Here is a 17,542-nt window from a genome sequence, read left to right as displayed (position 1 = left end):
TTAAATGCCCATCAGCTAGTAAATGGATAAATAAAATGTGGTATCTCCATAGAACAGAACATTATTTGGCCATAAAAAAGGAATCATCAGAAGTATTGATACATGATGTAACATGGATGTACCTTGAATACGTCATGCTAAGTGAAAGAAGCTACGTGAAAAAAAGCCACATATTCTTTGATCCCATTTATACTAGATGTCCAGAATACACATCTCTAATCCATAGAGACAGAAAGTAGATTTGTGTTTGCCAGACACTGAAGAATAGGAAGTGAGTGCTAATGGATATGGAATTTCTTTTTCAGGTGATGAAAAGTTCTGGACTCAGTGGTTATGTAACCACTTAACTATATACTTTTAAAAAGGTAAGCTTATGGCATGTCAATTATATTGCAGTAAGGCTGTAAAAAGCATGTGTTAATTACAACCTATTTATTGGCTTTCTAAAAGACTCTTAGTCTGCTAAAGAGTGATAGGATCCAGTATAGCTTGTACATATATCAATCATCCTGAAAACTACTTTTGAACCAAAAACTTTGTTTCAAGACATCACTCTTACTCTAGTTAAAAGAAAAAGAAAACAATTTTTTAAATATAAATATATTTAAAAAATTAAAACACCTAAGAAATGCAATCTATGTATATGAAAAAGTAAAATATTTATATGCATAACAAGTAGTAGCAACATCATTCATAAGCAGCAGTTAGTGTTTATTTTCCCCATATTTTGGTTTAACACCATAGTGGTACTTTATTCTTTTTAGGGAAATTGCATAAGGTACATATAGCATATTATCAGTAAGTTATAGAAGACTGTATAATTGGAAAATTAATTCCAAGTAACAATATTTCCTCTAAAAACACATTTATTATTAAACAAATTATTTTAAACTAGTGGACAATAAAATGTGCCTATAATTTATTAAGTCCAAGATATATAGTCAACTTGCATAAAATTACATATGGCATTTTAAAAACAGCCTATTTCTAAAATATCAGTAATTCAGGCAATTGGGATTTCCACAGGAGATAAATTGCCATTAATTTCCTTTTTATGATGAAAATGTCTGCCTTAAGAACATTACAACTATGTTATTAAGAAATGCTACAGCATACTTTAAAAATCAAAATGGTGAAACATATGCATTAGTATATTCTTTTACGGGTACCAGCCCTATAGCAGCATTTCAGATGGAGATTTAAATCTAGTCAACCACATTTCCAAATGACTTGGGCTTTAATTTTCTAGAAATACATATCACATGTGTAGTTTAGTTAAGAATTTAAATTTCCATTATAAATGAGAACCTATCATACTGATAATGTAAAGATAAGAGAAATAAAGTACTTTAGGATAGGCTAGTACTTTATTAGAAATATATCCACTAACTCCACAAAAACAAATTTTACATGAAGCAAAATACTAAAAATTTCTGATTTGGGAGAAATGAAATAAAATACAGTGAATAGGTTTTCTCTTCATCTCTAACTGTAAAAATCCCTTTTGCCTATTTATTTGACCCGTCTCTATTCATGCAATTTAATGAATCCTCAAAATAATTTACACATCTTTATACAGAATTCACATCTACATCAGTAAACTGCCAGTCCTTTTATATTTTCAGTGCCTTATCAAAATATGGGTAACAAAGTTTTTCATTCTATGAGGCAGGAAGATGTTTCCTAAGTACTTCTTTGGATGATGAGGATATAGTATCTGGGAAGGACACCTCAAATTCTATTAGAAGGTCACCACGCTGGTCAGGATTTTTTGGAAATGGCAGCCCATATCCAATAATTCTTCTCCTCATTCCAGGTTTCACAATATCATTTATTGACATAGGTATGGTTCTTCCATCCATTGTTGGCACGTTAATTGAGCAGCCACACAATGCCTAAAATAGACCAAATAAAATGAACAAACTCCAAAACTTAAAAAACTCAACAAAAATATAACCAAGTATGAAGAATGAAACCACTAAGGTAAAACATTAACCTCTAAAAGAATATCAATAATTGTAAGACTTTTTCCCTGTTAACAAATCTCTTTAGGACATGCATGATCAGACATATTATAAAAGAAGGAAAGGAGAAGGGGAAGGAAGGAAAAGGAAAGAGAAGTAAAGGATATCTTCTACTATGCCCTGAAACGAAATGGAATGTTTGAGGCTGCCATTACAACATTCAAAATGCAGGGATGGAAATGGACAAGAAAAGAGGGAGAAATTTAGGAAAAGAATAGAATAAGAGTAAGTACCTACTTCTCTGGAAGGAAAAATATTAGGATAAGAAATACATTTATTGGTTTAGTCAACAAATGTTTACTGAGTGCATACTATATGCCACACATTCCTGCTAGATGCTGAGCTAAGGGACCATGAACAGGGACCCCACCTCAGGGAATGCACAAGGAACTCAGAAGCAAACCAGTAATAACAATACAGTATATATAACATTGGCACAGAGGTGCAGAAGTCTTTTGTGAGACAAAGGGCACCCATCATACCCCCTTATCTTCTGACAGTACAGAATGAGCTAAGCTTTGGACCGTTAGCAAGTATTGAAGCAGAGCGAGGAACAACAGTGTTCCATAGACTAGAGCTCAGACAATGACATAGATGTATATAAGATAATAATAGAGCAAATTTAGGGAAATGTATATACATTTATGGGTAGAAACAGAGGGAGACAAAATCCCAAGCAGGCTCCACGCTGTTAGCTTAAACTCACAAACCATTAGATCATGACCTAAGCTGAAATGATGTCAGACGCTTAACAGACTGAGACACCCAGGCACCCCTAAAATGACCTTTCATTTTAAGCTAAAAAGTTTGGACTTTATGGTAGATGCTATGTGGAATTATTTAAGAATTTTAAGTAGGGAAGTGACATGGCCATATATGCAGGATTATAATGCAATTTGAAAAACAGTATCTAAAAACAGAACAAATAAGAACTTATAAAGCAGTACCTTTAACAATTATTTTAAATTAGTATCTTTTTGTTATATAAGTATTACTCCAAATTAACAATTTTGGGGAAAACCTTATACATGGACTAAGGTGATAAAATTCCAATGTATATCTCATAAACCATATCTATAAAAACTGAGTAGAGTTAACCCAATATTAGGTTTCATAGTATGTAACCCAGTTAGCACTTAAAGTTGGCATTTAAATTGCTAGTACAGGTAACTAAACTTAGAAAATATAATCCTACCCATGAGAGAGGCATTATAGGCGTGCCTGGGTGGCTGTCGGTTGAGCATCTGACTTTGGCTCAGGGCATGATCTCATGGTTTGTGGGTTTGAGCCCTGCATTGGGCTCTCTGCTGTCAGCACAGAGCCCACTTCAGATCTTCTGTTCCCCTCTCTCTCTGCCCCTCCCCCACTCACACGCGCTCGCGCGGGCGCGCGCTCTCTCTCTCTCTTTCCCTCTCTCAAATAAACAAACGTTAAAAAAAAAAAAAAGAGGTATTATAGTACTACCTCTGGGGGTTCTTATGAGAATTTAAATAACATACTAAACATTTAATAAATATTAGCTATTGTTTAGATAAATTCCCTAAGATCAGATGCATAATTCTGTCTGGTTTCAGAATCCCTGGTGCTACTAACTTACCTCTCGTAAAGTAATTTTAGCAGTGTAAATTATATTTGATCCATCCCTTTTGAATTTTGGGTGATCTTTATCTTTAATGATAAAAACAATGTCTGCTGGAATACTAGTTGGCGTTTCATCTCCTTCCCTTGGAAAAGTAATTTTGGTGCCTTCTTTCCACCCTTTCTTAATCTCGATGGTGAGAATTTTGTCCTCAGATCTATAACTCCTTCCATCAGGATTTAACCTTTTTCGAGAAATCTTCATCCGTTTGGTACAACCACTATATATTTCTTCAAGTGATACTCTAAGTTCATGAATAACTGGAGGATCTTGTTTAATGCGGGATGGTCCCACAGAATTCCTGTCTCTCGGATATCCATTCATGCTGAATCCAAAGGCAGTAAAAGGATCTCCATCTACTTCCATTTCATCAGAATCTCTACCACCAGGCATCCGTCTTCCAAAGAAAATTTCAAAGGGATTGGAACCTCCAAAGAAGGCTGCAAATGTGGCATGAGGGTCACCGTGAAAGGTGTACCGGAAGGTACCTCCTTGTCCATCAGTACCTCCTGCTCCTCCTTTCAACCCTAAATGAACAAATAAACGTGATTAGAAGAAAGCTTGCAACTCTCGAAAGTTAAACTTTCAAAGTTGTATCCCTAATAAGATTTTGGCCACCTTAGGTTATAATTTATTAAGATTGGCCAGAAATGCCATTGTAACTAAATACAGAACAGTTACCTAACTTTTGATCATTCCATCCTAAGTTAAATGTTTAGCTTTCAAATTCTTCCTCCACATCCCCATCTTTAGTGATAATTTATTCCTGAATCTTTGTTCTATACATAAATAAGAAAATAAAGTCAGGAACCTCTTGTTTCATAAACCACTGGTTTGATAACCTGATGTATGTAAGTTTTCAAAAGACGACAATTGAAAGGTCTTTGGTAATAGATGCAAAATGCATAACTTAAATCTTTAAGTATCATTATAGAGCATAATCAATAATATAAAAGACCATATTCATACTAACTAGCTTCATTTTAGATCATCTTTTACTTTAAGAATTAAAATAGAACTCTTCCTGTGGCAGAAAGGGGAAAAAATTTTATTAGGACACATTATGAAAAATGTTTCTTTAAACTGTTACCCTATTCTAGCTAACAAAATTGTTTAGGCATATTGTGTGATAGCATTAATTTCAACACTATGTAGAAAGAAGACTAACATCAAGAGTCTTGGATTGGTTATTTCTGTCTGTTGTGCACAACTTGCTTCAGACTCTGAGATAGTGACCTTTTGACCCTGTTCTTTAAGATTCAACTAAGTAATATGTAGTTCACAAACAATTATGCTTTTGAGGCTGCATTTTCTGCTATATACTAAAGACAGTTTCTGTTAAAGACCCATCAAACATTAGTATAGTGGTCTTTTAAAGGATCAATACTGACAAGGATTTATATCATTATAGTAGTAGCAAAGTTTCTGAATGAGCCTTACTGGCATTCCTGACCAAGGAAACAAGGAGGAATAGAATCTAAAAATTTTAAACTGTGATAAATTCAAGAGATTAAGAGATTCCAGTATCTTCAAACAGTGAGTATTTTGAGGGCAGGAAATACATTCTATTCATTTTTGCATTGCTCACATATACAGGGCTGAAAATGATGGCGCTCATGTTTATTGACTAGAGAATAAACTAATTCTTAAAGTGTGTTTAAACTTTGAAAGGGATCTTGAATGTCGGGATAGAGAAGAGGCAAAAGCTATATAAAGTATAATCACACATACACATACATGAGAGATTTAATAAAAAATTATACTGGAATCACTAAGCATGCTTTCAAAGAGATTTAGTTTTGCATGTTTTATTCTATTTGGCTTCTTCCATTAAAAAGTTTACATATAGTATGGAAGTATTGAATCACTGTATTGCACACCCAAATCTAATATAACAGTGTATGTTAACTGGAATAAAAATTAAAATTTCAAAACAAACATATATATATATATATATATATATATATTCTTTTTCATCCAACAGTCTCAACTGATGTTTAAATTTTTACCTTCATCCATGAATAAAAATCTGGAGAGACTAAGAAAAATTTAATAATCTGAAAAACTGTTAAAATATGTATTGAATGATACATCCAAATAGCAGTTAGGATGTTCCTTTCAGAAAGAGAATGACAAGTATAAGCAGGACAAGGAGTTTTAACATGCAGCTCACACAAAACTTCTTTTTATAATTTTTAGTGGTACAGTTTTAACTCCAAATGTTAAAAAAAGATAGTGACAGAGTTTTATAAATGACAAGTTATGTATATAGCTCAAGGTCATGACCAATGTGACTGAACCAATGCTTAAATTACTTCAATCATTTCATCTTTTATCCCACAAATATAATAGAGTGTAATAGTTTAAGAACGAGTTGAGTACATTAGCTTGCCCAATCTACTCTCTACAAGGCAAAATCTAAATACTTTGGACTCATAATAAATTCATGAAAAGAAAGAACAACATTTTAAGTTATTACACTATGGGTTTGGCTTTTCCTTAAAACCTCATCTCTTCTCTGCCAAAAATGGTAACTCAGTCAGGATTACAGAGGCCCTGAGAAGATTCACACAGTCTGAAGTGACATTTATCAAAGCTGACAATGGAGCTTTGAGGTTTTCCTTGACACTAAACAGTCAAGTAATACATCGCTCAGATTAAGTACAAGGCTACTACAATGACTGAGAAAATCATACCGATATTCATAACAATATAACATGAATTATTATGTAAGTATCACTTGATTGCCTAGCACCTGAATTATAACAGGCATGTTATCAACTATACAGTCAACTCTTTATTACATACATTTTGAGTGCTCATGGAAAATTTTAATATTCAACTGGATTCCCTCTGTTCTCCAAAATATTTTCTAGACACCATCATCACTTTTCATGATAAGGAATATACTCTGGAATCAACATTTGCCCATGCTGTGTAGCAAGACTGCTATTATTTAAAAACAAACCAACCAATTTGCAATCCAAAAACAAATATGTGTTTGGTATACTCTCCATAACAATAATTTCCACTAGTTAGTTGAAAGTTTGTCAAAAGAAGCAGCACTGGAGAAGAATTAGGATTTCAAAGAAAAAAATTACAGGACTTTAACAACTCTTACTTTAAGGAGATTTGATATGTAAAAATCTAGATTCATAGCAAGACTTACAAAGTTACTAGAATAATGAGATCCTTTAAGTAGTCTTGACTCAAAAATTCAACTTATTTTTAAAAATACATAGCAAATAAAGAGATTCAGTTGATTACATAAAGAAGGAACAAGTGAGTATAAAGATTAATATACTAAACACAAGTTTGATCATTATAAATACTACCTTTCAGTAGTTAAAGAAAGTGACTCAATAAACTACATACCAAAAAAAGGCATAAAGGAAAAGAAATCTAGGATCTAGGGTTACAGATCTAGGATGCTGTAAGGAGGCATTACTGAAAGTCTTTTTTTTTTTTTTTAAAGCATTTTAATACAAACTTCTGTTGAAATCCATTGAACCACAAACCTAAAACCTTCTAGGAGATACAGATTCAAAATCCAATTTTAAATTTCTGTAGTTGTGGGTGTTTTTCGTTTTTAAAATGATTCAACTATGGAGAACATTTCTCTATTTTTAAAAATAGCTTTATTTATTACATACTATAAAATTAACCCATTGCAAATATATAAATCAGTGATTTTAGTAAAGTTGTAGAGTTGTGCAGCCATCATCACAATCCAGGTATAGATTATTTCCATCAACCTAACCAGTTCTCTACTTTCTATTTGTAGCTGATCCCTGCTCCCACTTCTAGCACTAGGCAACCCATTGATACACTTACTTTCTCTGTAAATGTGCCTCTTCCATGCATTTCAATAAATGGAATCATAGCATATGTAGCCTCTGACATCTGACTTCTTTTATCTAGCATAGTTTTTGAGGTTCATCCATGTTATAGCATGTTTCATTAAATCAATCTTTTTAATGCTAAGTAGTATACCAGTGTGTCTGTGTGTATGTACACACATACATATATATCACATTTTGTTTATCCATCCAGTTAATGACAGTACTTTTAAATTGTTCCCAGTTTGGGGCCATTACAACTAATGCTGCTATGAACATTCATGTACATATCTTTTTTGTGGACCTATGTTTTCATTTCTCCTTTACAGATTCCTAAGAGCAGAACTGCTGGGTCATACGGTAAATTTAAAACATCTTTAGTTTTGTCCAAAAATTTTAAAACCCAGCATTTAAAACTGTGGATATTAGAGATTTTCAAAACATGAATAAACTGGATCACTGGTTCTCTTAGTCTCTAAATATATAAATTTAGCATGTTCAACTCATATACTTCTCAGTTCATGGTTCTTGTTCCCACTGTCCTAGGCCTTGACAGCGAGTGTAATAACTGGGGGAAACAAGTATATCATATAAATTACTAACAGTTCCAGAGTCCTAACATTCAGTGTTTTGTTACTACTGGAGAAACACATAGAGCTATGGAACCAGGCCTGCAGCGACAAACTGACCAATGAAAGGCAAAGAGAAAAAATGTTTTCCCACATTTAAACAGTATACCTACAAGGGATTTTTTCAAAGAATAAATGAGCTATTCTGAATAAAGAGCAAATAAATATAATGCTTTTCTGTAAAGGAAGAATACTTTTGAAAAAATAATCAAATAACTTTCGTTTAACTGTATTTTCAAATAACTCCTAACTAGAGAATGATATTTCTGAATATATTTCAATGCTTTAAAAAATTTATTCTCCCCTCTCTATTACCTTTATTGTTTATGGCAATTATCTGAATCAAGAACAAAAAAAGATTCAGGGTACAGAGATGATACTGCTTTTGTTCTTTAAAAATTCACTCACTGTGATGATGAGCAGTAAAAATCAAACTAGAGAAATACTACTGAAGAGAAACACTATTAAGAGGTAATATTAAGCCAAGAAAAATGTCTCATTGGATGACTTGAAAATTCTGGAGATAAATATCCTTAGTATACACTGAATTCTATGGCTTCGTCATAAACAAACTTGAGCCATCAGGGAGATGTGGGTTAAGCAGTGGATATCTGCTTTTTCTTGGGAATGTATAGTGTTGCTTCATGTTTGTGAATCCCTTTACAAAATCACAAATAACTTCTTCAGAAAGAGTATATTATAAGTATCTCAGAATCCTGCTTAGCTTTTGAGATGAACCAAATCGTATTTTGATTAATATGGCCATAAGGAATAAGCAGAAGTGAACTGGCCATTATTTGCCTTTTTCAATATTTATCTTGTAAGAGCCTGACACTGCAGGTCCTCATCACCAACAATAGAAACTGCAATTTAAGGCAACTCAGATCAAAAAGAAAAACAAAACAAAACAAAAAGAAAAAAGTTTCTACACAATCACGCTGCTTATATAATTTTTTTTTTTTTAATGAGTTAGTGCTTCACTGTATTTTAGGGTATATTTCTAATTAGGAAAATTTTACGTTAAATGCAATAAAGGAGACGAAGAAATAACAAAAAAGTTTTCATAACTACAATGATTTAAAAGAGAACATTTTGGGAGGAAAAAAAATAATGAAATAACTTGGTCCTGATTTGAAATGTTAAAAATCCCAGAACCTATAGGAATTAAAGTGTTTTTGTTGTTGCTGTTAATTAGCAATTTAAAATAGTCTTCATAGCTACATTTATATGGAGATGATGGACAAATTTAATTTAAAATCCAGAATGATAAAAGGATAATCTTAAATAACCCCTGTTTACTGTATTCAACTAGTTTCTGATCTCACAGTGCAAGAAACAAAAGTATGGCAGGGAGAGGAAAGGGAAGTTGTCACGCTTTCCTCAATACCTAGATAGTAAAATTTCAAAAGAAATAATGTTACCTAAAAGTAAATCAATAATTGTTCTAACTAGGTGGCCATTTTAGGTCAAAAAATTGTATTTCTGAGATCTCAGTTTCTTGGCACACACTTACTGTTTACAATTAAGCTAAAAACTTGTTCTGGTATTTTATGACATCAGGAAAATTCTTTCCTCTCCAGGCGGAATGCCAAAAACAACTACAGCTGAATGCCTGGGCCTTCTGCTTCTCAGGGAGACGATTCTGTCTTGTTCCATCTAAACTAAATTGCTATCAGAAAGGCAAAAAACTTCTCTCGTTTTTGCAAATAAAATATAAACTACCCAGAATGTGAACTGCCAATGTTAAAATTTTAAATGACTGAAGGATCTTTATTGGTTCTGGCAGAAAATTCATTAGAAAACAAAACAGGTTGCATAAGACTTTGACACAATTCATTAATGGGCAAGGGAATTTAAGGTTTCTTTTCAAATATACAATGTTAACATAAATCTACTGGTAGAATATATATATTACAAAATGCCAAAAAAAGGGCAAGCAAATACATTTCATTCACAGCTATGTAATAGTATTTACTCATATGATCAAAGATGAAATCTTGCTTTTATCTATTTGTCTTTCTACTTTGATGCCTGATAATTTAATTATGACCAGAAAGCTGAAAGCGGGGGAGAAAGAGAGACAGAGCTGGAGAGACTTAAAGATATACACAGAATACTTACCTTCCTCCCCAAACTGATCATATATTTCTCTCTTTTTAGGATCACTCAATACTTCATAAGCTTCTGCGACCTCTTTAAATTTTTCCTCTGCTTGAGGAGATTTGTTCTTGTCCGGATGAAATTTGAGTGCTTGTTTTCGGTAAGCTTTTTTAATATCTTCATCTGAAGCTCCTTTTTCAATTCCCAAAATGTAATAATAGTCTTTCCCCATTTCGAATGCCTTGAAATGAACTTAGATTTCCCTTTGTGAAAGAAAACAGCGTCCCCAGTCTTAGCAATACAACGATTCCAAGAAAAATAAACCAAGCTGGGTATTTTAAAAGTTAAAGCAAATCAGCAATTCAGCTTCGCTGTCTTAAGGCAGCAAGCAAGCAGCGTCTCTATTTAATTCCTTCCCCAAAGGCTTACTTACAGATAAATATACACTACACAGGAGACAGCCTCCTTCTAGATCCTCCCATTTTCACTACGTGTCTCTGTACTTTCTAGAACAGCAAATGCTACAGGACGTCACTTCCCCAGCTGCCTCTAGTCAAAGTACAGAGCTAGGTTTTCTCCTCCTCCACGATTAACTATTCATTTTCCTTCTGGCTCTACCATTTTTATTTCCTTTTTAAGAAGCTAAGTGGATTAAGAACCCAATATTTCAGCACAGAATATCATAACTACGTATTTATTTACTCTATTGTAGGAGAAAAAAAACAAAATAATTATAGCCAATAGGCATCCTATGTTAAAATAAATTAAAGGCATTATACAAATTTAAAGGTACCCTTGAACTGATTTTAGGTATTTTAATTTCAATTTCAAGTTATCCAAATATAAGATACACAATGCTAAAATATGGTTTGTTTAAATTAACATTTTCAGATAATTTGTGTCATTTTCAGAATTCCTGGGGTCTATCAATCAGAAATGCCAGGAGGTCAACATACCAATTTCACATTGTAAAAGGATATCATAAACATCAAAAGCAGTCAAGGACTTAAAATTATCTTAGTTAGTGGTTTTAACTAGTTTTCTGTAATATACAAGAGTTAATAGTTCTGGCAAACTAAGTATTTGTGAAAGCTTCTTATCTGATTTTAGCTACTTTAGCAAAAACAGAATGAGATCCCACTCCCCCCACCTCTGTCTCTGCCCAACTCTTAGGGTCACTATTTAAAGAATTTTTGTGCTGCAGGAAAGATAGAAGAAAAGTATCAGGTTACAGACAGTAAATACTCATGTTTCTTATAAGACCTTAACTGGATCATCTTGAAATCTGGATATGCTATTTACAGGGCAGCGATATGAGAAATATTTTTGCTTTTAAAAACACATTTCCCTAATTATAATTATCAATACTCATTGCTGAAGGTTTTGGAAAACACAGAAAGAAAAAAGAATAAAATAAAAACCTCCCTATCATACCACTTTAGGTAATTCCTGCTAAGTATATTTCCTTGTAGTCATTTTTTCCTATAAATATTTATATTATATTTATATTTATGATACTTATAGTTTTGTATTTGTTTTTTTGTTAACAAAGTTTATGTAATATCATTTACATACCCTTTTGATATCTGCTTTTTTGTATATACTTTGTATATTTATGAGAAATATTTTCAGTCTATATTACTCATCTTTTATCTCCTATTGTTTTGTCATCTTTTCAAAGATGTTCCCATTTCTAATATAATGGAAAGATGGATTAATAAGAAAATGTCAAAAGAATTGCACACAGCCCTATAGATACCTTAAATCTGTAAACTTGGAAGAAAACAAAGAACATTTAAAGGAAAAGTAAATGTACATATATGTTTAAAGTATAGTGAAAAGGTAACAATCACATGTTAACCTTTAAAGATATGGGAACACCTACTCTATATGCCAAGCAGTTTTACATTAATGATTCAGCAATTCTTTCAGAACATTCATCTTTTTACTTTGACAGCTAGGATTTCCTGTTTTTCAAAACTCTCTCCTTTAAAAATACTTTGGTATTAGAAATGAATAGCATCTTTCTAGCTTATTTACAGATTACAAAGATTTGTCAGCCATTCAAGCAAATTTTTTAGTTCCATCAAGGAATACTCAATGTCAAAAGGTTAACATTCAAATCCAAAAACCTTAGGGGAAAATGCTAATATCCAAAGTCAACTTAAAACTCCTACTTAAAAAAAATTGCAAGCTGAAGTCCTGTAGAAGTACAGCATCTACAGCAGGAGTAAAAATATAATAAAAATCACCTTTTCTAGAATTAATTTCCAAAAGAATTCCTTTAAAATACTCATTACCAAAGGAACACTGACATTACTATCTGTGAAAAGCCTGAATTGTTCTGGTAGGTAATGCTGGGAGGAAAGAAAAAATAGATTCTTATCTGATTTAATCATTTTCAGATAGCTAGAAATATCACCAGGACTTGGCATATTAAATGACTTTAGAACCCGAGACTAGATCTTTCACATTTCGGAGAAATGCATTACCTATTAACAAATGGAAACAAATCTGACTTTCTACATGTAGAGAAGGATGATAAAGGATTTTTATATTTCTTCAAATATCATACACACAAAAAAGAACCATAGTGGTAAACCTGAAAAGCAAGAATTCATCTCAACTGTGAAATTTCAAGTTATTAAATAAGCAGTTATAATTTGAAGATTTTAAATAATAAAACAATCTAGCTAGGTTTTGGTAAAATGAGTACTGTAAATAATTCTTTCAAACATTTGGGAACAATGCCAACAGACACATGAAAAGATGTTTGGCATCACTAATCATCAGGGAAATGCAAATCAAAACCACAGTGAGATATTACCTCACACCAGTCAGAATGGATAGTATCAAAAAGACAAAAAATAACAAATGTTGGTGAGGATGTGAAGAAAAGAGAACCCTCATGCACAGTTAGTGGAAACGTACATTGGAGCAACCACTGTAGAAAAGACTGTGGAGCTTCCTCAAAAATTTAAAAATAGAAATACCACAGGATCCAGTAATTCCACTACTGGGTATTTTACCCCAAGGAAACAGAAACACTAATTCAAAAAGATATATGCACCCACACATTCACAACAGCATTATTTACAATAGCCGAGACATGAAAGCAACCTAAGTGTCCATTCATGGATGAATGGATAAAGATATTATATACGGGAATGAATAAGTCACAGGGATGAAAGGTATAGCATAGGGAATATAGTCAATGGTATTGTGATAGCATTGTATGGTGACAGATGGTAGCTACACTTGTGGTGAGCACAGCATAACCGATAAGAGTTGCTGAATCACTGTGTTATACACTTGAAACTAATGTAATATTGTGTGTTCAACTATACTGCAATAAAGAAGATAAATATGGCAGCATCAGTGGGCAGTTGAGGGGTCAAGGCCAACTCATACCCATAGCCAGGTGAGCCTGACTATTTCTCCATTGCTTCAATGTCAAGTGAGCAGAAAAAAGCACCATGGAGCCTAGGAAATTAGGTAGGCCCAGAGGGGGGAAAAAAAACAGCACACTCAGGCTACTGAGGAAAAACATCCCTTTTTTTTTAAGAGCTAAAATCCACTACATTTTTTTTTAAAGAATGAGAAACACTCATAATAGGAAAGTTATTCCTGAAATGTATAACTCTATACTACTCTCCTAGGATTCTCTCTCAGAACCCTTGGAAGGAGCGTGGCCCTACCCACATCTTGGTTTAGCTGCCAAAAGTGTAAGAATAAATTTTTGTTGTTTTAAGATGTTTACCTTGTGACAATTTGTTTTAGCAGCCCTAGGAAACTAAAACAGCGAGAAATACAAAAAAGTATGTATGATGTAAATGGACAGTTCAAAATTGGTAACAATAAACACCCATTTATCCATTAAAAAAATAAATAATAGATATAATTTTAAAAATCATTTGGGAACAAGTATTAACAATTTTAAGGGGCACCTGGGTGGCTCAGTCGGTTAAGCTTCTGACTTTGGTTCAGGTCATGATCTCATGGTTCAAGAGTTTGAGCCCCACGTCAGGCTCTGTGCTGACAGCTCAGACCCTGGAGCCTGCTTCGGCTTCTGTGTCTCCTCTGTCTCTGCCATCCCTCCCCCCTTCATGCTCTCTCTCTCTCCCTCCCTCTCAAAAATAAATAAACATTAAAAAAATAAAAAAATAATTTTAATCCCTATAAATACCATAACCTGGAAATTTGTCCTTAAAAATAATTCACAGAAAAAAAACTATGAACATACCAATAAACTCATTGCACTAGATGTAATAGGGTAATAGATTAATATAGTCATTAAACTGCATAGTATTTTAGAGAAATTTTACTCGTTACATTTACTTTTTTCAGACTGAGCTATCTCCTCTACCACTTAGGAGTTAAAAATCCATTACACAATCACTTTACATTAAATTTTTTCATCTAAGTTTTATTTCATCTATGAGATTAGGGTGTTTGTATGATTTTTTAAAAAAAATTTTTTTTTTTTTTTCAACGTTTATTTATTTTTGGGACAGAGAGAGACAGAGCATGAATGGGGGAGGGGCAGAGAGAGAGGGAGACACAGAATTGGAAACAGGCTCCAGGCTCCGAGCCATCAGCCCAGAGCCTGACGCGGGGCTCGAACTCACGGACCGCGAGATCGTGACCTGGCTGAAGTCGGACGCTTAACCGACTGCGCCACCCAGGCGCCCCAGGGTGTTTGTATGATTTTTTTAATCAGGGTGGGTGACCAATTGTCATCCCTGTAAATAATGATCATGACAAAAATAGAGTATGTAAGGGAAAAAGTAGGGGCAGCCTTTAGGGATAATGGAGCTGAGATGTGAACAAGGTTCTTTTACTATTTTATTTATTTATTTATTTATTTATTTATTTATTTATTTATTTATTAACGTTTATTCATTTTAGAGACAGAGAGAGACAGAGCATGAATGGGGGAAGGTCAGAGAGAGAGGGAGACACAGAATCGGAAACAGGCTCCAGGCTCTGAGCTGTCAGCACAGAGCCTGATGCGGGGCTCGAACTCACAGACCGCGAGATCACGACCTGAGTCGAAGTTGGTCACCCAACCGACTGAGCCACCCAGGCGCCCCACTATTTTTTAAAGTAAAAATAAAAACAGGGGCACCTGGGTGGCTCAGTAGGTTGAGCATCCGACTTGGGCTCAGGTCATGATCTCACAGCTGGTGAGTTTGAGCCCCGCATCGGGCTCTGTGCTGACAGCTCAGAGACTAGAGCCTGCTTTGGATTCTGTGTCTCCCTCTCTCTCTGTCCCTAACCCACTCGCATTCTGTCTCTGTCTCCCTCAAAAATAAAGAAACATTAAAAAAATAAATAATAAAAATAAAAACACAGCCAAAAAACTACATAATAGTCTATTTGAAATACTGTTTAAAAATTACATAGATTGTTGCTTATTTGATTTTATACATATATATGTGTATGGCAGAAAGTTGGGTAACAAGAACCAGAGTTAATAAAACATACACTTTTTTCCCTTAAATTTCTTTAAGGCTACTATATTTTTAATAAAGATATAAAATTAGCATATGTATTTTAAAATTTTTACTAATCAAACATTAATGTGATTATTCCATGAAAACACAATTCTCTTCCGTTTATTAAAAGAAAATTACAGGGGCACCTGGCTGGCTCATTTGATAAAACTTGTAACTCTTGATCTTGGGATCATGAGTTCAAGCCCCATATTGGGTATAGAGCTTACTTTAAAAATAAACAAGTAAGTAAATTAATTAATTAATTAATTAATTAATATTACAAAGATTCTTCTCCTTAATGTTTATAGTTTACAAGATTAAGTTCTCATGCTGGAATAGGGGTGGTTCATCTCTAACTGAAGTAAAGCTATAATGTATTTTAAGAGATTTTAATTTTTTCAACCAAGTCAGAAAACTTAAGTGTATTTACTATTTTATTTATCAAAGTTTTTTGTTTTTTTTTTTTTTTTTAAACATGGTTTAATGGTTTTGGGCCCAATAATTTATTTGGAGGAAGTGTGCCACTCTATTTTAGGGAGACATGGTCCAGAATTCAGTAAAAATTCTAATGACATTATACATATTTTTTCAGTAACTTTAACAAAGATTCCTTATTTGGGATATTATGCTTTCATAGTAACTATAGATAAATTATTTTTACAGAAATTATTTTTGATTGTATAATCAGTTTCAAATATTAAATATGTTTAGATATCAGAGCTAAAGATAGCACTCGAATCACACACTAAAAATCCTAAAAGTACCTAACTAGTCATTCAACTGATGCCATCTTCACCTTCTACTTTGGCTTTATTAATATACAATAAAAAAGTTTTTTTCTCCAATTCACAAATCATTTCCCAGTTTATAATACATTAGTACAAAGAAAGACAGCATGCCTTCTAGAGTCTCAGAAGAAATTATTATTAAAATTCAGATCATCACTTAAATACTTGAAGGCAAACGACTTCTAATATTTTACCAATGCTCCTGTTGAAAACTTTTTCTGTCAATATTTCATTCATAAATGGGTAGGTACATTTAGTTCAGAAATTTCTCATCAAGTGATTAATTTTAGTAAGTTGTGACTTCCATTCCCTAATACTTCTTATCCAAGAATAAACAGACTGAGGCTCTTTTACACTTGTCCTCACAGTACTTCAGATAGTTAAATAGTGGTGGGGCACCTGGTTGGCTCAGTGGGTTTCTGATTTTGGCTCAGGTCGTGATCTCAGGGTCGTGAGATAGAGCCCCGTGCCAGACTCTGTGCTGACAGTGCAGCGCCTGCTTGGGATTCTCTCTCTACCCCTTCCCTGCTCACTCTCTCTCTTCTCTCTCTCGAAATAAGCATTTTTTTTTTAAAAAAAGAGAGTTGAATAGTGGTTATAAAATTTGCTAGAGTGGCGCCAGGGAATATTGTTTGTGTAGTGGTTAAAAGCACAGATTTTAGAGACAGACTGCCAGGGTTAGAGTCCTGACAACATGACTCCAGCTGTGGAGCCTTGGACTTAACTTTACTATGCCTCAGTTTCCTTATCTGTCAAATGGGATTAACATTAATATCTACTTCATAGGGCTGTTGTGAGGATTAAATGAGATAAATGTGTGATGCACTTAAATGTGACTGGCACATAATGAGGACTATGGAAGTATTGAGTACTATTGTGATAATAATGATCTCATCATATCAACTAGAAGGACTTTTTCCTACAAAATAATTACTACACCATAGGGATAATAAAATGTCTTTATTTACAAGTGTATGCATCCACACACACAACAGCTGTCCAACTAAGAATAAATGGCTCTTTCC

General features: G+C 33.5%; 1 protein-coding gene across 3 annotated transcripts in view; it reads right to left on the bottom strand.

The window, feature by feature from the left end:
* Nucleotides 1-690: 690 nt before the first annotated feature.
* The window catches only part of DNAJB4 (DnaJ heat shock protein family (Hsp40) member B4), a 49,713-nt gene continuing 32,861 nt past the window's right edge, over nt 691-17,542 (bottom strand). The window contains exons 2-4 of one of the 3 annotated variants that reach the window (XM_043575366.1): nt 10,253-10,494; nt 3,622-4,190; nt 691-1,895 (exon numbers count right to left, since the gene is read on the bottom strand). In XM_043575366.1, coding sequence (XP_043431301.1) covers nt 1,662-1,895; nt 3,622-4,190; nt 10,253-10,463 — 1,014 coding nt within the window. In that variant the 5' untranslated portion in view covers nt 10,464-10,494 and the 3' untranslated portion in view covers nt 691-1,661. Of the gene's footprint in view, nt 1,896-3,621; nt 4,191-10,252; nt 10,980-17,542 lie in introns of those variants that run through there. The other 2 variants (XM_043575365.1, XM_043575367.1) reach the window with 2 other exon arrangements.

This window comes from Prionailurus bengalensis, chromosome C1 (genome assembly GCF_016509475.1).
Source record: "Prionailurus bengalensis isolate Pbe53 chromosome C1, Fcat_Pben_1.1_paternal_pri, whole genome shotgun sequence".
In the NCBI taxonomy this organism is placed as follows: Eukaryota; Metazoa; Chordata; class Mammalia; order Carnivora; family Felidae; genus Prionailurus; species Prionailurus bengalensis.
Note: the sequence above shows the minus strand (reverse complement) of the source record. Positions and strands in the feature narration are given on the sequence as shown.